Source organism: Urocampus carinirostris, chromosome 17, assembly GCF_059441175.1.
Source record: "Urocampus carinirostris isolate Australia breed hairy pipefish chromosome 17, RoL_Ucar_1.0, whole genome shotgun sequence".
Lineage (NCBI taxonomy): Eukaryota > Metazoa > Chordata > Actinopteri > Syngnathiformes > Syngnathidae > Urocampus > Urocampus carinirostris.
Genome location: NC_142365.1, coordinates 19,340,522 through 19,363,888, shown reverse-complemented (window position 1 = coordinate 19,363,888; position 23,367 = coordinate 19,340,522). Strand labels below are relative to the sequence as shown.

The following is a 23,367-nucleotide window of genomic DNA, read 5'->3' as shown; positions in this document are numbered from 1 at the left end:
CGTGTTCTTTAGTGACCGTACGATCGAGAATTTAAATAAAGTTTGGAACAATTTGCCGTTTATCAATAAAAAGTAAAGCACTATTAACTCCATCCCAAATTGACATAGCAAGTTCTGCTGTTACAAATAAAATAAAACAGAAATACTAATTATACAAGTGTTTTTAAAGGGACACTGTGTAATATTTGACCACTAGATGTCTCTTTTGATGAACATTTTTTTAGCACTAATAGGAGTAAAAATGACACAATGTCTTTTCCATGTACTTATTCTGAGGAAAATCCATTTATATCTTTATATATATATTTTCACATTTATTCAATGATTATTTAACATTTTCCCCATTTGTATTGCTGCAACTGTACTGCTTTACAAGTAGTCAACATTTTCATAGGTTTAAAGGGACAGTGTGTATTATTTGATCACTAGACGTCGCTGTATTGTGCATCAAAGCAAGAATACAAACTACGGAGACTCAAAGGAACCAAAAGGCATCATTTCACTTTTTGTTTTTTGTTATTTTTTTGCTAAGCCTTTTGCAAAAAAAGAAAAGAGAGATAGAGTAGACAAAAATTGAAAAAAAAGAAAGAAACAAGCAAACAAGAATGAAGAAAAGATGAAAAAAGAGAGAAAGTAAATGAAAACAAAAAAGGAAAAAAGAAGAGAAAAAGCCTTTTTGAGATTTTTGAGTACCCGCTGCAGAAAGATGGCAGAAAATCATGTCATATTAGGTATGACAAATACATGCTAAATAATAAAATAATAGTTTGGAAATGATTAGATTTATAAGTTTAGTTCAGCTATTTCAATTGCATCATGCTACACTCGTGTATTTAATTCCTCTAGAATGAAAAACTGACTAAGAAATGCAAAGTGACCATTTTACATGTTGTTTTTTTTAAGGTACCAGTAGAAGTAAGATGGCAGATTTTGGCTGCTTTTAGATGAGGTTTATGTTTTGTAAAAAATAAATGCTTATTTCACGACTCATGACTGTTTTAAAAAAAACACACGTTTATGCTAGTCCACGTATTTTTGTGAATTATCTGAGTCAATTTTTTTTCTTTAATGAATTAATTATTTGGGGGTTTTTTTTACTACTGAAAGGAGCTCAATAATACGCAACGTACCTTCAAACAAAGTACAGGAATCAGAAACACATATTTTAATTTGAGTGGCATGAACTTGAAAACCAATGTCAAGGACATACAGGGTGTTTCAAAAAATTTGATATCTTTTATGATGTAAATATCACAGGAAGTACATATCCTTCCATTCCATCCATTATCTGCACCGCTTATCTTCAGTAGGGTCGCGGGGTGCTGGAGCCCATCCCAGCTACCTTTGGGCAGTGGGCAGGTGACACCCTGAACTGGTTGCCAGCCAGTCGCAGGGCAAACGGAGACAGAAACCTCACTCGCTCATTCACACTTAGGGACAATTTAGACTGGGCATCTAACCTTACATGCATGTTTTTGGAAAATGGGAGGAAATCGGAGTGCCCGTAGGAAACCAACGCAACCACAGGGAGAACATGCAAACTCCACACAGGAAGGTTTGATCCCATGACCTCAGAACTGTGCCGCACATGCACTAATGCGTGTATATATATATATATATATATATATATATATATTTTTTTTTTTATTTTTTTTTTAAATTCTAAATTGCTAAGTGTTTTTGAGGGTTGAAAAGCAGCAGTCTAATGTAAAAAGTATTAGTGAGTATGCTAACACATTCCACAGTAAATCATAAAATAATATGTAATAAGAACTACTTATTGGGAATACACATATTTATGGTAAAAAAATAAAAGGATAAAAAATATGTAACTCGACGTGGTAGAGTAAAGTTAATGGGTGGATGCAGAGGCGATGACCGATTCAAATTAGAAGTGATTTTTTTACTTCTTGGAAGGATTATTTTGCCATCGGAATATTTCCTTACTTTAATCGCCTTCTTATTCTCGTTAATAGTCCCACTTGGTGATTGGTTTTGGACGTATTTCTTTGTTTGATCCCATGACCGCAAAACTGTGCCGCTTGAGAAAAGCCCAACGTCAAGTTGGGAATCCTGCTCTTTCCAAACACGCCCAAGCATATCTTGGCTAGCAGATTACTATTTTTTTTTCTTTTTAAGTAGAAATTATCTACTCGTGAGTTAGGGCAGGGAAATACATATATTATTATCGTAAATGATACTATTCAAAGAATATATAAAAAAAATGAAACACCCTTTTTATAATGCTTTACTTTTCATGGCAACTTGTTTTTTTGGGTGGTTGATATTGGAAACCACAATTTTCGTTTTTGTGGTTAATTTCATCACAGTAAATATTCATGTAGTATCACACCAATGAAAGCACCTTGTTTAACAGTGAAGAAAACAAAAATACCGCATATCAAACAAAAAGGCAAAAGCTTTTAAAGTTAAATTGAAAAATACTCAAATGTCTCGGGGTTGGTAACACCTTTTCCACCAAATTCAAGCACTTTTTTAGGACTTTCAAAGCCAATTTTCTATGTTTTCCAGTGAACCATTAAAATAAAAATGTGGTGTGAATCATGTATTTAACAGATCAACACATTTTTAATTGTGCATGTGCATTTTTTCAAGACGTGATTTTTAGATCTGGAGTAAATCGTGAACATATTTGTTTTTAAGACCAATCTTCCCCGAGAGGTGTTGGGTAAAAATGACAGTAATATTTATCTTCCATTTTTAGTTGCGGCAAGTTTTTCCCATTACAGTTTACCACCAGCGAAACACTAAATTTGTATTTTGCATGGCCGTTAATAAATGTCCATAATTGATTCGTAATAGTTGCACTAATACACATTTCACAGTGCCCTGTTTAGGCGAGCATGCACCTGTCCTGCAGGGAGCAGTAATGCTTCATAGGACAATGGCATACAAACAAATGCCAGGTGCTTTTAATCATGAGGGGAGAAGGAATGCAAAGGCAAAGTGAGCCTTCAGAGAGCGAGTGTCGGCCTCATTTTTAAGCAGACTTGTTGAGAAACATGGAAACAATTGCCAGAATTCGCAAGCACTTAGCACAAAATTCAAGCAATTTTCAATCTTTGAAAACACAATATTAAAATTAAGCATTTTCAAGGATTTCGAGCACCTGTACGAACCCTGACGTGTGCAACTTTGCAACTGTCATGTCTCAGAAACAAAAGCAAAAACAACAGACGATGTGGCTACATTTTGTCTGAGGCAAGAACATTCAATGAACTTAAAAGAAAGCACCACAGTTGTTTAAAAATAGCACCAGTTTTCACCATGTGTGATGTGTGTTGTTGTTTGGCATTGAACTGGAGGATGTAACGCGCTTGGAAATCAAGGCATTAAAAGTAGATCAACAAAAACATGCCAGCACAGAGAGCAGAACGTAAAACACGTTTGGAAATCATAAAGCTAGTTGTAAGTATCATGGGGATTACATGTACAATAGTACCTCTTTATACGAGCATCTCTTGACACGAGAAATTCGATTTACGAGTTTACTTGTGAAGATAAATCCTACTCTAAGTACGAGGGTAAATCCAAGCAGTCCCAGAGGGTACCACTAGAGAGCACTCCTACCAATCACCACCAGCATCAGTTCGTCCCAGTTAGCACATGCGCCCACTTGTTTTTACAGGGTGTTCCAAAAGTCTTGGGCATATTTGAAGTCCCCATATCGTCTAAAATATGAATGGTATTACGATAAAAGTTGTGCCATTTATAGTTAAATACGTTACGTTTTTTGTAATGCTATTGATTTTTAAAATTTCTTTTCAGACCTTTTAATAGTGTTCATTCTACCATAAAATGAGTTTTGTGTGCTTGAGTATGCAAAAATCTCTCAACGTCAGGAGCGTGACTGTTCTTTCAAAATTGCGAACCACTATTGAAGAGGAGATAAAGGGAATTTTGTTACAATGGAAATACGACAAGGAGCTAGCGTGAGATAGCAACACAGAGAGCAGAAGTGGCTGTCCATCTAAAGGGACCGAAAACTTGAGGCAGCGTCAACAGAGGGTGAATCATCGTTGAGTATCCATCCATCCATCCATTATCTGTACCGCTTATCCTCAGTAGGGTCGCGGGAGCGCTGGAGCCCATCCCAGCTATCTTCGGGCAGTGGGCAGGGGACACCCTGAACTGGTTGCCATCCAGTCGCAGGGCACACAGGGACAGACAATTCTCTCGTTCAGTCACACCTTGGGACAATTTGGACCGGCCAATTAACCTGAAATGCATGTTTTTGGAATGTGGGAGGAAACCGGAGTGCCCGGAGGAAACCCACGCAAGCACGGGGAGAACATGCAAACTCCACACAGGGGGTTCAATATCACGACCTCACAACTGTGCCGCACACGTGCTAACCACTGCGCCGCCGTGCTGCCATCGTTGAGTATAACCGGAATAAATTCCAAGGCCAGCTTTTGTTCAATGAGAGAACTGGCATACACACTCTACAGCAAGGAGATGAAGAGAGTGCAGATAACAAATCCGCGGAAGAATTCATCCAGCGTCTTGCCCCGTTAAAGTAAAAGAAAATTTAAAACAGTTTGCTGTTAAAAATGTTTTATGTGTATGTTTATTTCAAGTTACACAAACTATATTTTAAGAGAAACAGTCTCTTGTACATCACTCTTCCCACAATCTACCCGCCGGCCCTCCCAACACCCTCTTACGTTTGAAACTGGAGACTCCCTCCATAATAAACTTACATTTTATTTCATTATTATAATCTTTTTTAATACTGTATTTTTATGTTTAATTACTATTTGAATGTGTTTCCAATTATTCGGAAGATGTGTGTTATAGCTATCTAAGGAGGTCAGGAACAAGCCAATTTGTTTTTAGCTATTACATATTGAGAATATTTGCCTGTTACACAAGAAATTCGAGCTACAAGCACAATCCTTGAACCAATTAAGCTCGTATGAAGAGGTATCACTGTATGTCAAACCAATCCAGTTGTTTCTTTTCCATTTTGAGAACTCATCATACCATTGAAGCACCATAGAAAGTTAATTCCCGTAAACCCGAATGCGTTTCCAGGTTACTCATCTAAGAAACATATTTCAAATGATGCATTAAAAACAACATGGCCTACAATCAATATTACAATATATTTACTCTTCATGGCAAGCAGACATTGCTATAAAAATAGGTTGCTGAGTTTGTATACAGTACATGAAATCCATTAGAGTGCACCATTCTCTTTTTTTTTCTTTTGCTTCACCGCTACCATATAAGCACAGATGGATATAAAAATAAATATAGACTCGTACATTCCTTTAAAACCAACTGTCCTCAAATATACGGAGACATTCTGCTTCTTCATATTAATTTGTATATTATATTTAAATAAAGAGTATTTATACCTCTCATTTCTAATAAGCTAATTCCTATCTTTGGATGATGTCTTTTATTCACACTTTGACATAGTTCTGTTACATTGTAGTCACTTCTCACTGAACTACTCAAATCTTCAACGTGACTATTACAGTACTGTTTACTTTCTCTACAAAAAAGATGCTTTATCAAGACGTTATATACAAACTGCAAGTATGTTTTTTTTCATCACTGTACAGATAAATAAAATGATACGTAATTGTAGCAATACTTTTTCTCTGTGTTGCTTTTATTAGTCTGTGTTTAGTCAGCTGCTCTAGTACTAACATATTTCTAAACGAAATTTGCAGTATTTTGTTTTTATATATCACCTGTTCATGAGCTACATTACTAAATATTATTTTAGTTTGCTTGAAAATGATTGACTGACTACTAATAACATTGCATTATAATTTTGGGTGCCGCACATCCTGCATGTTTTTGGATGGTTCTCTTCTCCAACTCAGTTGATTTAAATTATCAGCTTGTTAGTTATCTAATGGATGGGCAGGGCACTTGTATGATGCGGCAGGGGTAAACCAGTGAAAGCTGTCGGGCCCTGCTGTTGAACAGAAGAGTGTGTTGTGTCGCCCTGACCCAAGTGACATGGCTGTTTTCTTGTGTCCCGTTTCATCTAGGAGGGACGAAAGCATGACTAACTTGGGTGCCGAGGTGATTAACTTGTATGGGTTTTTGGGCATTTGGGTTGGCCATGGTCAAATTTTTTTTTACTACTTTCTCCTTGTTTTCTTTTCTTTGATTTTGTGTATGTGTCACCCCTTTTGATGGATATGACATGGGTAGAGAGATAGAGATAGATAGATAGACAGATAGTTAGACAGACAGACAGACAGACAGACAGACACAGACAGACAGACAGATAGATAGATAGATAGATAGATAGATAGATAGATAGATAGATAGATAGATAGATAGATAGATAGGGGTGGCAGTAGCTCAGGAGGTAGAGCGATCGTTTTAGGATTAAGGGATCCCAGGTCGAATCCCGGCTTGTCCAGGTTACATGCCGAAGTGTCCTTGGGTAAGACACTGAACCCCCAATACCCCCAATAAGCAGGTTAGCGCCTTACATGGCTGCACAGATCACGGCCGCTATTGGGAAATGTGAAGCACAATGTAAAGCGCTTTGGGAAGTCATTGACTTGAAAAGCGCTATATAAATGCAGATCATTTCATTTCATAGATAGATAGATATCTTTACAGGCGACTGATAATGATCCTGGTGTTTGGAATTACCTGTATTTATATTCATGTATTTAAATTAAAGAAGCGAAAACCACCAAAAACATGCAGGACATGAGGCTCTCGAGGGCCAACCTAACAAAAAGTTCGGCAACCCGCCCAACTCTGTTTGAGGTCATGTACTTTGTGGAATAGAACATTTTTACAACAATACACGAATGAAGCTTCATTAAGTGTTTTAGATATTGTTTTCATTCCTTCTAGATGAAATTGAAACTTGATGAATTTCTGTTGCACTAGTCTTTATCTTCCGACCTACAGTACCTTTTGAAGGAGTGACAAATATTGCTTCATTTTCCCACCACAACAAATGAATATGTGACGGACAAATGTTGGAATTGAGCAGCATGGGTTAGCCACAGTTTTTCTATGTGTTATTTTGTGCACATGGCAAAAGCTTATAAAGCTAGGGCTGGCGCATTGGATTAAAAAAATCTGCATAGGGGCCCGGCAAAAAAATGACTGATTTAGACATTTTATTTTTTTTAACCACCCGTGAGCGAAGCAAAGGTGTTCCTTATTGTTTTTGTTAGGGATCTAGGTATTTATATGTATTCGTTAGTTTGTCTGTCTGTTTGTGTGTCCGTCCACCCAAGAAAAGAGTAAAGGAGTTTAGATATGACCACCATCTTTCATAGGCAGTCATGTAGGTTACCCAGGTGTGGAAACTGCCCAAACAAGCTGAATCAGCACGTTTGGTTTTGTTGATTTAGCATTTTTCCAAGAAAGACATTCCACTTTCTGAGGCCAGAACGCCATTCAATGTCAACAATCTATTTTAAGGGCAGTCAGGTAGGTTACCCCAGTTGTGGAAACTGCCCAGAAAAGCTGACTTGGCCTCAGCAGCTTGGCCAAAAAGTGGAATACCACCCAAAAATGGTTTTGTGTCTCAATGCGGGTGATGCTCTAATGGCGAAGAGCCATTTTTGTTATTTATGCAGATAAGAGTCTTAAATCCGATAGAGAGCCTTAAATCTGATACCTCGCAAAATACAAGGATTCAGCTATAATATAATTTTACTTACAAGATACACAGCAGTTGATAGATCACTAAAGTGACTATGTACTATGTTCCGAAGAGTTTTCCATCTAAAATCCATTACCAAACATTAGACTGAACAAAACATTCAGCTTACTCCTCACCCCTTAAAATGGCAATAAGGGGTTGAAATATTAGTAAATATTAAAGATTTTTCTCTGCAATAAAAAATGATGACGTTTTGTTCTTTGCACCATTTATTTAGTGTAATAAATATTTATTAAAGAATTATTGTACTTGGTTAGCCGGGGGTGTTTTAAGTTCTGGCTTTGACTATCAAACTACAAACATGAATAGTTAAGATTATCTTAAGAGAGTGAAAAAATTGCTTTATATCAATGTTAAACTCCATGCATTACATTGAGTGATTAAATTTAATTGATAAATGTGTTTTATTCTGGAAAAATAATGTACAACACAAGTATGTTTATATTTCATGCAATGCAACTGTATTTTTTAATGTGTAGTTATTTATATCTCAGCACTTGTAATATTTTCCTAAATTGCCCCTTATTTGTGTTAATACTGCATAGCAATTTCCTGTAAAATAAATAAACTCGTCTTTAGAGAAAATTAAAAACAAACGTCCGAGATACACATTTCCCTTGTGAGGTTAATGTGGATTATTCAGTTTATTTCAGCCCCAGCTGCCACTCGTTTCCTAATTATCCCTCTCCCTATTTAAGCCCTTCATTTTCGGTCACTCTTTGTCAGTCCGTTAGCCTCTGTTTCTACAAGGCAAGCATTTTGACTCTGACTCCCGTTGGTCCCGCTTTTTACACCCGTTTTCCACCCGTCCGTTCCTGATCTCGCAGTTTGTCTCCAGCTTCGACCTGCTTTTGACCCCGACCACGTTTGCTCTCCCGTCCCGGCTTACGACCCGTTTTTGATCCCGACCACGTTTTTGCTCTCCTGTCCCGGCTATTGACCTGTTTTTTCCATCCTTGACACCGCCATCTCCCGCTCCGGAAGATCCACTTCCATATTCGGATCACAATCTGATTGTATGAGCGGCTTGCTTCCCGCGTCCAGCGAGCAACGGATCGCGGTCGCTGCCCTTCCTCTTTCTATCAATAAACTTGTGGTTAACGCTACGCATTTGGGTACTGATTCCATTCTGGTCGTGACAGTTTACATGAGTTATCGTTTTTAGTTACTGCGAACAATCAGATCAGTGGGGCGCAAGGAACTTCATTACCCCAACACTGTTCCTGTAAAATCCCAATCCAAGACGTACCCAAAGTAAATTAAATGCTGTTCTTGAATCTAGATGGTTACTCTCAAAGTCCCAAAATTAGAATATAAAAGGTATATTTTGCGTCACAACTCATATGAGCACAAAATGCTTTTTTCAACTCCCAGTGGCGCATTATACAAAATATTTGTAGGATAATCGTTCAAGTAACCGTCTGCTTTAACTAATCTGTTTTGGGTTTGACCATTTAAGATTGGAATTTTGAGCACTGTACTCTTATATTGAATATATTGAAGAAATGGAAAATGTAGTGTGAATAATGAAACAAATATATTTTGCTCCTGCGCAAAAAAAATTATTAAAGTGGGTTTAGATCAACTGATCATTTTTTTGTCTTGTTCAGACTTGCCAAGGCCACAGCTTGATAGTCTTTGTGCAATATTCAGCTAAATAGATAAAACAAGTCAAGTGAACTGAGTCTTATGACAGTTGAATGTGGCCCCAATTTCTGTGCTTTGAGATAAACTGAATTTTGCTGAATATAAGACGCAAGTAAAACCCCCAAATTGGCCAGAAATTTGAAAGTGCATCTTATATACTGCAGAATACAGGTGATAATATTGAAAATGGATGGAGTAATTGTAGGTTTTCCTGTATACTCCCAAATTTGAGCAATGATTGATCAATCGACAATTATTTCCGGACAAAATCTCCCTACATAGTATGCCATGAGATTGGAACCCGCGTCAAGGCGGTGAAGGCACCAAATTACAAATGAAAAGGCATTAGGGCTTATTTCATTATCACACTATTTTAGTGTCAAAAACATCGATTTGCATGGTACATTCGGATTGGTTAAACAGTCTCTCCACTTCTTCACATTGCGTCAAAGTCTTTCAACAAAATACTATACAAGCTCTTTTACGTACATAAAACTGAGAGGTTGTTTATGCACAGGTAAAGAAGTGGAGAAACTCTTTAACCTATAAGAATGCACTATGCAAATCAGTGTTTTTGGCACCGTAAAAAAGCGAACGAGATAAGCGTTAACGCACTTTTAAATGTCATCTGTACCACTAGTGGTCTCGTGATTAAAATGACCACCGTGATCTGGGTTCGATTCCCATTGTAAACAATACTATGCAATTTTGATCAGCGATATTTTCGACTGATTAATCAATGCACAATTATTTGCTGTGAGTGTATAAAGAGCACAAGACATCTTCAGTCTAGTGCGCCTTATGTATGAAAGCTATATGACAAAAGACCATTTTTTGGGGGGTGTGCCTTAGAATCCGGTGCACTTTATAGTGCCGAAAATACAGATCTTTTTTAGTTTTAACAGAAAAAAATGGTTCTTGGCAGAAAATTTGGTGGGAAGAAAAATGTAAATCTAGCACTTGACAGCCTAGTTTTGAAATGTAAACAAATTGTAACCACAGGGAGATGGACTATAGCACATTGATTTCAGAGGTAAGCATTTACAAATAAACCTTTTGTAATAGGAGGAGATCCTCATCGTGGTTGAATGAATACTAACCTGAAGTCTTTAAAACGTAATTGGTTAAATTAGTCAATCAGGGTGTTGAAATGTAAATGCCTCAATGTATTGCTCATTGTGTTAAAGGTTTATGAAAAGTGGTTACAGTTATTGTTTTAGAATATGTCTACGCACAATAAGAGTTGACCTTCATTTGTGAGGATTTTCATAGGAAGGTGGCATGGTCTAGGTCTATGTTGTCCATACAAGCCAAAATGGGCTTTTGGTCTTCGCGATGGGGCCGGCGGTACAGCAGATCAGAGAAGCGATTGCACGGGTCATGGAGGAGAGCCCGTTTTTTCTTCTTATGGAGGTAGAACGCTTCTTCGGGCTGAAGTACCTGAGTGATGCGTGCCTGCTGGGTCTGAGAGGTGGAAACACCTGAAATAGTAAACATATTACATCAGGGGTAGGGGAACATTTGAATTCGCGGGCTGCAATGTGGCTAAGGGGCTGGTCATGAAGACCAATACAATTTTTGTAATTTATGAATAAATGTATGTACATGCAGATATCTTCACATTATATTTATTGTTATAGTGTTTTTTTAAATAGATTAGCTTCATCAATTTGGTTTTGAAACCCTCACGATTAAAACAAAATAATATATTTGGTCTCTGTTTTAAGCACTTAATTTGATATTAAGTTTTTTAGTATTTATGTAGTATTTCTGTAGTAGGATTTTTACAGTATTTCTATAGTAAGATATTTGTAGTTGTTCCCATTTTAGGCGTTTTGTAGTATTTCCGTATTAGGATTTTTGTGGTATTTCCGTAGTAGGATTTTTGTAGTATTTCTGTGGCAGGGTTTTTTAATATTCCAGTAGTAGGATTTTTGTAGTATTCATGTAGTAGGATATTTTAATTCCTCCCGTAGTATGATTTTTCTAGGATTTCTGTAGTATATTTCGTTGTATTTTTTGTGCAGCCAACCACACTGCTCAGTTTCTGGCCGTACAAATTCTTTATATGTTCCCTGTTTACATGGTTGCAGTTACTTTAAACTAAAAACAACTTATGGGTATGACTGTAGGCCATTGTGGCGTCCTGCTCAGCTCATTAGTATAGGGACGTCCAGAGAGCCCTGATTGTGAAATTGGAAACAAGTCCAAAAAGCAATCGGAGAGTACAGTGGAATCTAAAACAGTTTATTTGTTTTTGATATTGGACACCTGCAAAGGAGATTGCATAAAATGGCAGTTGGTTATTCTGACTATTATATCTTACTGTTGTTTATTGTTTTGAGTATTATGCACTGTTCACATCATTGTCAAGAACGGCAAATCATGTTGCTGTTCTTTGATTCCCACATCCTTTAGGGCGGCTCTGCTTTTTTTTTTTCAACCTAGATTTAATCAAATGAAAACAAGTTGGAATTTATTCTTGGAGGTTTGGGATTCAGAATACATTGACGTCTTTCTCCTTACTTTGAGAGTCCACTAAACTTTAAACTTATCACAGTAACAGCACGCTTACAAATGTAGATACAACTTAAAGTCTGGAAAATACATTAAATGTTCTGTAAAACAAACCCCCATTAGAAGTAACAACGGCTCCACTTTGCTGTATGTCACAAAAGTGAATACACCCCTCACATTTTCAACACTGAAGAAACGTCATTTTGACACAATGAATGGTAGTCTAAGTAAAACGTATAGAGCTCATATAGCAGTGTAAATTTATTTAATTTTTATTTTTCATTTAATTTTATTTTATTTATTCCTACTCCTCAGAAATGTATAAATCACGATATAGGAATTAGTACCTAAAGCCCTGGTAAGAAAAGGAAGTACACTCTTAATTAAAAGTTCTGTTCGGTTTTGCGCGGCCACCATGATTTTGCGGAACCACTCTAATCCTCTTGGCCAGGGATTTCACCAGAGCCTTACAAATTATCACTGGGTCTAAGACCAGTGACAAACATGTTTGTACTTCTCACCTGGCCACACATATTTCACACCATCTGAGCCAAATGAATTAAATTTCTCATCGGACCATAGGATATCTTTCAAGTAAGACATGGCCTTTGTTGACGGACTTCTTCTCATTCTGTCAAAGCGATGTTTCTTCACTGATGTTCTATTAAACAATACAATGAAATATCTACAGAAATCTGAGGGGTGTACTCACTTTTGTGACATACTGTATATGCTCCTGATGTGAAAATAGAACGAAGGTTGTAGAATCTGTTACCAACATACCTGCTTTCCTTCTAGTCTTGGAATTATTGTTATTGATTGACATCTTCTTAGCCTTTCTAATCCGTTGGTATCTCAGTGCATCAATCCTCTCAGACGCCGAATGGACACTCAGCGCCCCTCGACGTTTTCTAAATTAGTTGAACAAAAAGGGAAAAAGGGGTAACACCATGCTAAATAGTGGCACTTATTGGAAATATAATTCTAATAAGCCAACAATGCTTCTAAAACCATTTATGATTTGATGAGCTATGTGATTTAGTTAATACAAAATGTGGCGGTTTAGTAGAAAATTTGATTTTCTTGTGAAAGATTAGGGCTGCAACAAAATAATTGATTTCAATGTTTACTATTGCCACCACACTTTATTTGTCAACAGAGTAAGTAATCTCTACATGAATATAACCTCTGCTGAGAATCGCTTATGCAAAATAGCGTCTCTGCCTTGAGCGGGAACATAAACTGACAATAATCTCAGCGTCAACTAGAGCATTTTAGCCTGGATACGACCAATAAAAAGACTACTTGCAAAGTTTGCAGAGAAGACCTCTTGTAGCAGTAGATGGGTGACAGTTGGACAGGTGAGCAAAATTGAGTCTGACCCGCCTTAGTAAGGGGCCGGTCACACAGACATTTGCGGCTGAATCACGGCTAAAATTTTGCGGTTTTTTTTTGCCCGTGGTTGCCCGCGATGGAAAATGCGCAAAATTGGCCAACCCGCTGTTCATCGGTGGTATGCCCGCAAAACAGACGCCGGCGACTGTTCCGCTTCCTCATCGCGTCATTTCTGCGTCATTTTCTCGTGTGGACCACGGGTATAAAAGCTCCCGAGCCGGTGTTGTGCCCAAATCCAAATTAAGACGAGGTCACTACGGTGACGGGGTTTTTGGTTTGAACAAATTTATTGACACTAATAACAGAAAACAATCATGACAATCTCAACAGCAATTAAGCACATTCACAATATTATATTTCAATATGACGTTTTTAATCCATGTTCACCCCTTGACGTCTCGAGCACAACTGACGTGTGCTCGGCAAATCGCGCTGTATATACGCGGAGAAAGGCGTTTGACCGTCACACGCGTAACACGCTAATTTCACGTAATAACACCGCAATACAGGCGCAGAACATGCTATGACCATGCTCCACCCACGATTACCCGCTGAAATTTCCCGTCCTACCCATGTGTAACCACGCCCTGGCCGCGGCCAGAGCACGTCGTTCCGCGTCATTTCCGCGTCATTACCTCGTGTGCCGCCCGCGGTTAACACGTGCTCAAAGTTTTGAGCAGCTCAAAACTTTTTCGCGCGGCCAACCGCGTGTGAATTTCCGACCGCGAGTAAAGCACTGCTGTATCTCGTCTATATAGCGGTCTCAAAGCGTCCAACAGCGCCCACCAGCGTCTGCTTCACGGCCAGAAATTTCTGGCCGTGGTTCAGCCTCGATACGCCCGTGAAAAGCTGTGTACCCGTGCTCTAAAGAATTGCGCGCGAATTTCCGACCGCGTGTTAAGCACTGCTGTATCTCGTCTGTATGGCGATCTCAAAGCGTCCAATAGCGTCCGCCTCACAGGCAGAAATTTCTGGCCGGGATTCAGCCGCAAACTGCTGTGTGACCGGCCCCTAAGATTCAAGTAACATTCAAGCCAATACGACTTTGATGACATGTATTGGACAATTTATATTTTGCTATGAAAAATCATTACGCCAGACTCAGCCTGACATATTTGGAATTTAAATGCATCCAGACATATGTTAAAACAATAAACTTCAGTTGTGAAAACAGTTTGATTTCAAAATTTTGCAAATCACTCAGTTTTTAAGTTATGGACTTTGCAGTTGACCACTGAATGTTCCACACAAAATACGAATAATATTTGTTTTATTTACTGTTCTACTGCTGCTAAAGGCCCGGTCACACAGCCTTTTGCGTCTGTATCGCGGGTAAAATTCTGCGATTTTTTTTTTTGCCCGTGGTTGCCCACCGTGGAAAATGTGCAAAATTGGCCGCGTCCTTATCGCTGGTAACCGCGGCTGCATCGCTGTGCCGCCCGCGGTTACCCGTGGTCTAAAGTTTTGAGCAGCGCAAAACTTTTTCGCGCGGCCAACCGCGTGTGAATTTCTTACCGCGTGTAAAGCACGGCTGTATCTCGTCTGTATCGCGATCTCAAAAGCGTCCAACAGCGTCTGCTTCACGGGCAGAAATTTCTGGCCGTGATTCAGCCTCGATACGCCCGTGAAAGGCTGTGTGACCGGGCCTTAATGAGTCTGTTTTTGCTTTACAGTGATAATTTTTTTTTAACTTTATTTTAATATATTATTAATTTGCCTGTCCCTAAAACATGGACAAAAATGGTTTATTTATGGATTTATGTCTCTACTGACTGAGCACTGTGAATAATTGTTTTTTATTTTTTGGGGGACAAATCTAGAGCATGTTCAATAAAATGTGCATTTTCCCTTGTACCTATTTATCTTATTATTAACATTTTTCACATAATTCAATCAACTTCATGCAAAATTTAAGAAAAAAAATAGATAATGTTTCAATGGTCTGTGTCTAGTCAACAATAATCGCTAGTTTTTGTTTTGTTTTTTGTTTGCGGGAATGATGTGGCCAAAAAATAGATAAATAAATAAATACATAAAATAAAACAGTCGGTAGTTGCAGCCCTAAAAACTATCCAATAAACTATGATTGAAATGGCTTTTAACAGGGCATATAGAGTGTTACAGAAAAGAACATTAAAATATCATATATTATGAGACATTGCAATCACAAACTAAGTCTGAATTTATTTTAAATGAACTACTCTACTTCAAGGCTGAAGACAACTGATGCAAACGCTCCACTCGTGGTGTGGCTTGTCAGTGGCTGCTGGTTGTATCAAAAAATAATCTTTAGATTTATAGGAAGGCACTCGTGAAATTTCTGCCACTCACACGCCAGCACCCTATTTAGGTCACGGACCACAGAAAACAATTTGCATTACATTGGTGCCATCTTTCCAAAGTGGCTGTAGAAACAAACCAAGGATCATTAGAACAGGAAGAAAAAAATCACAGCAGAGCAAAAAAGCATTATCAATATGTATTCATTAACATGGAAACTGTCTACAATGGGCTTCACCATGCTGACAGGGGGAGAGATGGCTGCAGGGGAAATGACTACGCGGGAACAGTCACATCATGAAAAATAAGCCAAAGAAAAGCGAAGCACTAGGACAAGAAATGTAACAAGAATTCATCAATAGAATTTTTTTATTTTTTTTAAACGAAGGAGGATTTAGCAATGACATGCATGGCACTTTGCACATGGAACAGAACTTTAAAGGGGAATACAGTCAAAAACTTTTTATCAAGTAAATCAGCTCAACTTTATATCGTGTGTTCCAAAATCTTTTGTGTGCTCAGAACATGGTGTGACACTTGCCTTCTGACAGACAGAAACGTTTCATCACTATTTGCAATAAAGGTTAGTTACCATATTTGTTTGTGTACTGTATAACGCGTATGCATGTCTAACGTGCACCCGTATTTTTTGAATAAAAATAGATATTATATAATAATATAATAATAATATTTTGTTTCCCTTTTTCTCAGCTCAAACCTCTTGCGGTTGTCAGCAGTTTCACTAACTTTGGTTAGGGAGGCAGTAATGAAAGTATCAAAGAGAAAAAGTGGAGAAAAATACAGTTTCCCCGTGTCCACTGATTCTGTCAGACATTTACTGAAGTAAAATTATTAAAAATAATGCCAGGAATACGACGGGACAGGTTCGACTTTCAGCATTAGCTTTGAATGCGGTAGAAAATAATTTCTTGATGAATTAAAACGCACATCAAATCTGCACATCATTGAATAGAGAAAAAGGGGGTGGATTTTGGGTGAGTAAAATGTGGCTAGATTCCTATAGATGATCAAAGCGGCGCTGCCACGAGCGGCTGCCTTTTCCAGCAGCTGCCCAACTGTTTTATTGTCTGCTCCTATCTTCGGTGTTTTTTCTTCCCGTTTTGACAACTACACTATGGATTACTTCTATCCTATGGACATGGGTTTTAACGCACAAGAAATGCGTGTATTTCAACTCCTTGCCCTGAGGAATTCTCGTGCCGGCGTGATGAAGGGGCCCATGGTGGAAGAAAAGCCGAAGCTAGCGAAGCGGCTAGCGGCGTTATAAGTCTTCGGTACCATCCGTAATCATGGTAAATGCGAACTCACGACCAAATAGGATCATCGAGTGCTTTTTGAAAACATCGAAGCGCACAGGGAGCGCAGTTGCTGTGTTTTGCGGAAACGTGGCTCACGTTTAGCATTCCGGACGCTAACGTGTAGCCACCCGGAGCCACCTGGAGAAATCCGGCTTCAACGTCGCTAAACAGAGACATGAAAGCCGGGGGGAATCGGAGAGGAGGCGGACTTGCTAACACGAGGTGGTGTATCCCTGGATTCTCACAAAGAAAAGATTTCCATCTGCCGCAGGAATGTCGAACTTTTGGACTGGCGTGACGTCATCCACTCCGCTACAAGCACCCTCGGGCATCATGTTAATCTGTTAATAAACAACGGGGTAGACTGCTGGAAGTGTGAATTTCCCTACGGGGATGAATAAAGTATATATCTATCTATCTATCTATCTAAATAATACAGCAATTTTATAAGATTGTTGATGCTTTTTTATATGTGTCACAGCTGTAGCTAGAGTTAATGTTTTAAATCCATAGAATAGTTATTGAGTGTTGGATTGATTGAGATGTAGCACTACTGAAGGCCAAGGTGTGAAAGACATGGCCAGGCACTGGTTTACAGATAAAAACAGAAACCGTTGGTTGCTGATAAAACCAGATAAAAGTATTTGTGATACTTTCCTCATTTAGCATAGAATGCTCTCAGACTGCAGCACTGGGTATGAATACCAATGCTCACTTTGCAAAAGTGGAAACATATCGAAATAACAGAAACTACCAACATGGAAAGAAAAGTTAAACAAAGACACATCTCTTGTATTCCCCTTTAAAGGACGTGGTGATCAAAAAAGCCCCGCCTGCTTACCCCACCCCCTTTCAGACATGGATCCAACCCTTACCTATTGTGGTGTAGACGACTTGGTCACAACAACGCTGCCCAGATAGCTGAGATCAATCAAAAAAAAAGCACATAAGACTCCTTGGGCTAGAAAAACGCACTTACCATACTGTCCCTAATGTTATAATGATGAAAACATTGCGGAACATGAGAAGCAGACAGGCCCTGAGACACACTTGGCCCAACAACCTTCCTTTGGGAATGAGCTTTTCAAAGGGATCATTAAGAAGAAGGGATACAGAAACAAAAGGAAAAGTAGATTGGGAAGTGGAGTGAAAAGATGGAGGGGGAAAATTCACGATGAGCAGGTTACTCAGGCCGAGGATGGGCCGCAGGGCCTGCCAAGATGAACTCTTCGTAAAGCATCCCTCTGCATGACACAGGCATCCTCAAACGCTTGCATCTAGGCATAACAATGGATATTAAACTGGAAATAGGGAATTGCTCTTGATAGTTGAAATTGAGCTGTTGTAGGACAGGCATGTCAAATATATAGCCCACGGGCCATATTAAATCATATCGCGCGCCGTTAATTTCTGAGTAGGTAAAGAAAACAAACGAATTTCTCGCCCATTTCCATCAAAAGTTTTTTTTTTTTTTTTTTTAAATAAATACAAACCAAATGCTTTTTTTAGCCACTAGAGGGCCATAAAGGTGTAAAAAAAAGCCGATGTCCAGGAAAGGTTATATCCATGTGCAATGTGCAATGAGAGAGGGCAAAAGATGTGACACTTGTTTGCATGGATCATTAAAAATAAGATTTTTCTAGTTGTTGCCCGTTTACTGCTAAAACTCTTATTTTGTATTTCGTTTTCATTTATTGCAAACTAGTATCAGAATTGAAGCAAGAATATTTTGATTCATAGCTCCAAATTAGTTTTTTTAAGTGTTGTTCGGATGTAAACCTGTACTCATTTAACTGTTGAAATAAACAATTTGTTAACTAATTTAATGCCAAACACGAACACAATTTTTTCTTATTGTTTGTGAAAAATAACGGCTGTTTTTCGAAAAGATTTTCATCCGTGATTATCATTTGTAGACTAGGCTACAAATGGAGGCCGAATGATAAAGCATAGTACTGAAAAACAAAGCTAAATAGTTTTCGTTGACATTTTTTATGCTGATCCAGCCTACCAGAGAACAGAAATTTTTGGATCCGACCCCAGAGCCAAACTGAGTTTGACATGCCTGGTGTAGGATCTAAATGGAGAAAAGGATTACTGAGCTAATGTCTGAATAGCAACCAAATTCCGTGGGAGGGATCAAACTGCACAAGTTAAGTCACGGATCCCAATGGCAAATGTGTTGTTTATCTTAAGTGATTCATTAAGATTTATCAAGGTTTGATATAAGTTATGTTGATGGAAAAGTAGCATTAATCCATTTAAGACAGGAGACTTTGGCACTTTTTACCCCTAGTGCGGGGAAAGCTTTGGCAACTTTCTACCATTTGGGTTTTTTAATTCATCTATGAAATGCTATAGAATACACACAGGATGGTTTGGTATTCTTTATAAAATCTTTGAGGTTTTTTTTAAGACATTTTGTCACGGAAACCTGTTTAAGTTATAAAAAAATTCTCAAACAGGGGTGAAAGATTCCAACTCATTTCCAAGGGTAAAAAGAACAATTACTCTCAGGGTATTACAACTGTGCATTATATGTCATCAGTCAAATGTTTTACGGAAAACAAAAAAAAAATTCTGAGCAACTTTATTTTGAAACCACATTTAGGTAAAACACACATAAGCCAAGGCCAGTTATGGATATGGAGCGCAAGCTTGCATGATATTATTTATTTTATCGAATAAACAAACTTCACACAAGGAAATAACACAAAACTAGAAAACAACATACAATAATATAAACACAATATTAAAAAAAAAGATATGGAATTTCTGTATTATTCACACATTATTTAGTTTTTATTGGATCTCCTTGTGTTAAGCGTGTTGAATTATTAACTTTGTGTAAAATACATAAATGTAAGCAAGAAAATGTTTCGGGTCTTATTTTTATCAACGCTCCCAGGGCTAAGTAAAACTCATTTGTAATTAATATTTGTATGAAGTAAGTGATTAATTGATAGGTTGACTAAATAAAGCTACTCTTTGGAGATGATTACTACTGTATAATGTCAGAGGCAGGATTGGATCAGTTATCTGTATCACCTTTTGAAACATATTTGGTGAAAATAAAGAAGTTTTGAAAAAAAGAAGATAAAGAAGTAATACGCACAAATTATGTAGATATATCGTTTTATCGTTAACTTTCTGATAAGTTTATTCTAGTTTTAATATTGGACATTCGCAAAGGAGATTTCAGAGGATGCCTTATTTTGACTACTATTGCGTATTGTTGTTTGTTGTTTTGACTATTACGTCATTGCTATTGGCTAATCGAGTTGCTGTTCTTTAAATTTCCAAACCGTTGAAGGCTGTTCTGCTTTCTGGAACCTTTTAGATTTAATAAAAAGAAGGTGGTCAGGGGAAATCCTCAGAACAGAGATAGAGAGTGATCTAAAGGCTTCTCTATGTGTCCTTCTTGCAGGTTCAAAATCCATTGATGTCTTTTTCTCCCTATTTTGAGTGTCTACTAAAGTTTAAACCTGACATTTTCTAAGATGCTATTTACCAAATTGATGGATTTTGCGTTGCAGTATTAAGTTTAGTATTGAAGCCAAGTCACATCAAAGCATAATAGGTTTTAGCAGATGAAAGAATCCATATAGCAACATAGCTGATGCACCTACCCTGAAGATGATAACTGGGATGGAAAAGGTTCAGACGGAAGGAGCTCTTCTTCAGTTCTCCTGTGAGACGGCACCTGCCCAAATAAGTCGCTGCTTTCCATGGGCGGCGATGGGGACTGGGAATCTGGATAGCTGGTTGCAGATGAAGCAAAGGCCATGCGAGAACGATAGCTAGGACTGGATCTTCTGCTACCATGGCCTAGGGCGGGCGAAGAAGAAGGGGATGATCTTCTAGAGAAGGTCACTGTGGAAGGAGGTAGGAGGGTAATCTCAGACATCTCTGGGGGTATAGGAGTTTGAATAACGTTTGGGCGCGGCCGGGGTCGTATGACAATCTCTGGGGAGGCTTCGCAAGAACTAAAGGGGCTTTGGGTAAGAGGGGAAAGTCGAGAGGGCTGGAGAACCACCTGATGCACACCAGGATCTATTCTACGAGTCTGTCTTGGACTGAAATGCGGGGCAGATTCGAACCATCTTGTATCAAGGCTGCTTAGAGTGCTAGGGTTGATATGGGCCATCGGATCGCTGAATGGCAAAACTGGAATTTTCCTACCATGGCCTGTACGTCTTAGCTGCCCTAAATAAGCCTCTTGCATAGTTAAATGCCTGGCAGGAGAGCCACGGGGCCTAGCTTTGCTTGGAGACTTACTTAAGTAGCTCTGTGGTGGTTCTAGTGGCAAAACAGAAGGATAGGTAGGCATTGGCAGTGTGGAGGTCTGGAAAGGGCTGAGGGGAAGCCCAGGGTCAGGATTTGGATAGGGAGCATCATGGCGGAGATGCAAAGAGTTTTGGGGTGGAAAAAGGAATTGGGGCCCTTCCACAGTTGAAAATGTAAAATCCATAGCCCGCCAAAATTCTGGTGAGTGAGAGGAAGAAGCTAATGTCAGAGGATAAGGGAAGCCAGATACAGTATATTGCGTAAAATCACCCTCCCCCCTGTCTTCTGGAATTATAGGATAACCAAAAGGACTTTCAGTCATGTAGGGAGGAGAGGACATGACGGAGCTGAGCGGACTGCTATCGGTCATGTAAAAAGGAGGAGCAGGAGGAGGATCACCAAGGTAGCCATAAAACGCTCTGTGATGGAGTGAGCCTCGAATCTGCCCTGTGGCCTGCAGCTGACTGCTCTCCATGAAAGTCATACCTTCAAAAGGCTTCTGGAAACGTGGGCTGTAGGCTGGAGGCTGGAGATAAGATTCATGACTGGAGATGGGTGAAATCTGGTGAGGCCGGAGAGGGGCCATAACTGGTGGAAGAGGTCTGAGATCATCATTCTCCTCATCTGACTGCCGGAATTCAGGATAGAGATCAGATTCTTCCACGAAGGGAAAACCTTCGATTCGCCGGGGCTTTAAAGAAAACTCGGAATCAGTGGGATCAATGACAAAGCGTCCATCTGGGCCACGGCTGATGAGTTCAATCGGGGTTGTTGCATCAGACTCATGCTTCGAAATGGTGTATCTCTTGCTTGTTATTGCTCTTTTGGTCTTTTTATACAGAGACATCTCCTCCCTTTTCCCTGGACTTGGGAACGGTTTCTTTCCAATGTAGTCCTGACTATCTTCAGATGTTTTCGATATAGATGTCTTTGACCGAATGCTTTCTGGGCTTGGTTTTCCTGAAGTTTGCCTATATAAAAGAATGCAATCCATGTGATAATGTAATAGAAATGACAGCATACGTCAAGTCAGTAATCCAGTTCCAGCCAAACATGCTCAAGCATGCCTAAGTTGCCAGCAGATCACTGTTTTTCTCTTTTTACATACAAACCATCTAATTGTGAGTTAGTACAGGAAAATACATTTATCTATTAGAATGAATGATTAATATTCAATGGATATCAAACTTGTTTAAACAGCCTAAGCATCAAATGATTTAGCTTGAGTAATTTTTTAGATAGGGCATAAAAAGAAGCATTCCCTTACATATGTAGAATGTATGCGTCAAAGACAAGAAAAGCGTCTTTGTGGGTTTTTTGTTGGGTTTTGGTAACCTTTAACTTCTAGGGGCACACTTTCCTGTGGTGTGTCTTGGGCACATAAACTATTGGAGGCCACCGGCACTGTGTTCATTACATGGGGTTTGCCTAAGTACTCATTCAAAATACAAATACTTGACTATACATGACTGTAAGCATGGGACGAAACCAATTTTGACGATTGGACGATGGTGTTAATTGGCTAAAGGTTTCTGTTCCTCCTAAAACTGTCTCTCAAAGGTATTAATTTATTTGATTATTTTAGAGCGAGAAATATCTTAAAAACTATTGTAAAAAGTTAAAAATGTAAAATCTAATAAAACACTTGCAAACAAATCCACTTGCTTGCGTGCAGTAGGACCAAGAGGGTTCAGTAGGGAAAAACAACCAAACAAAGTAAGAATGACAACCAAATAAAAACAAAGATAGTATCTGTAGACCGAAAGAAGGAACGAAAGAACAAAATAAAGAACGAAAGAACAAAATAAAGAACGAAACAACGAAATAAAGAACAAAATGAAGAACGAAAGAACGAAAGAAAAAAAGAATGAAAGAACGCAATTACGCAAGAACAAAAGAAAGAAAGAAAGAAAGAAAGAAAGAAAGAAAGAAAGAACAAAAAAGATTAATAAATATTTTTGAGACCCTTTTCAGGAATATGAGGCTGGTGATTCCATGAAAAAGCACAAATATCTTTAAAAACCTTCATTCATTTTTGATCAATTAATTAATGTGTTATGATTTTTATATCCGTGATTTTTCATTCAGTATCATGTTTTCCCTTTTTAAAAATCTTTTCATTGATATTTATTCATTTATTTTGAACAGTGGACATTTTTGGTCCTCAGTAAAACTCATTTACTATCAGTAGTCAATAAGCTAGTTTTAAAGATTTTGTATATGTTTTTGTTGCCTATA

At 38.4% G+C, this 23,367-nt stretch overlaps 1 protein-coding gene across 1 annotated transcript in view; it reads right to left on the bottom strand.

Annotated features, from left to right (window-relative positions):
- Window positions 1-304: 304 nt before the first annotated feature.
- LOC148349446 (protein turtle homolog B-like) overlaps window positions 305-23,367 on the bottom strand; it is a 71,481-nt gene continuing 48,418 nt past the window's right edge. The window contains exons 18-20 of the mRNA XM_088320413.1: window positions 20,472-22,100; window positions 12,632-12,759; window positions 305-10,812 (exon numbers count right to left, since the gene is read on the bottom strand). Coding sequence (XP_088176539.1) covers window positions 10,598-10,812; window positions 12,632-12,759; window positions 20,472-22,100 — 1,972 coding nt within the window. The 3' untranslated portion in view covers window positions 305-10,597. The remainder of the gene's footprint in view (window positions 10,813-12,631; window positions 12,760-20,471; window positions 22,101-23,367) is intronic.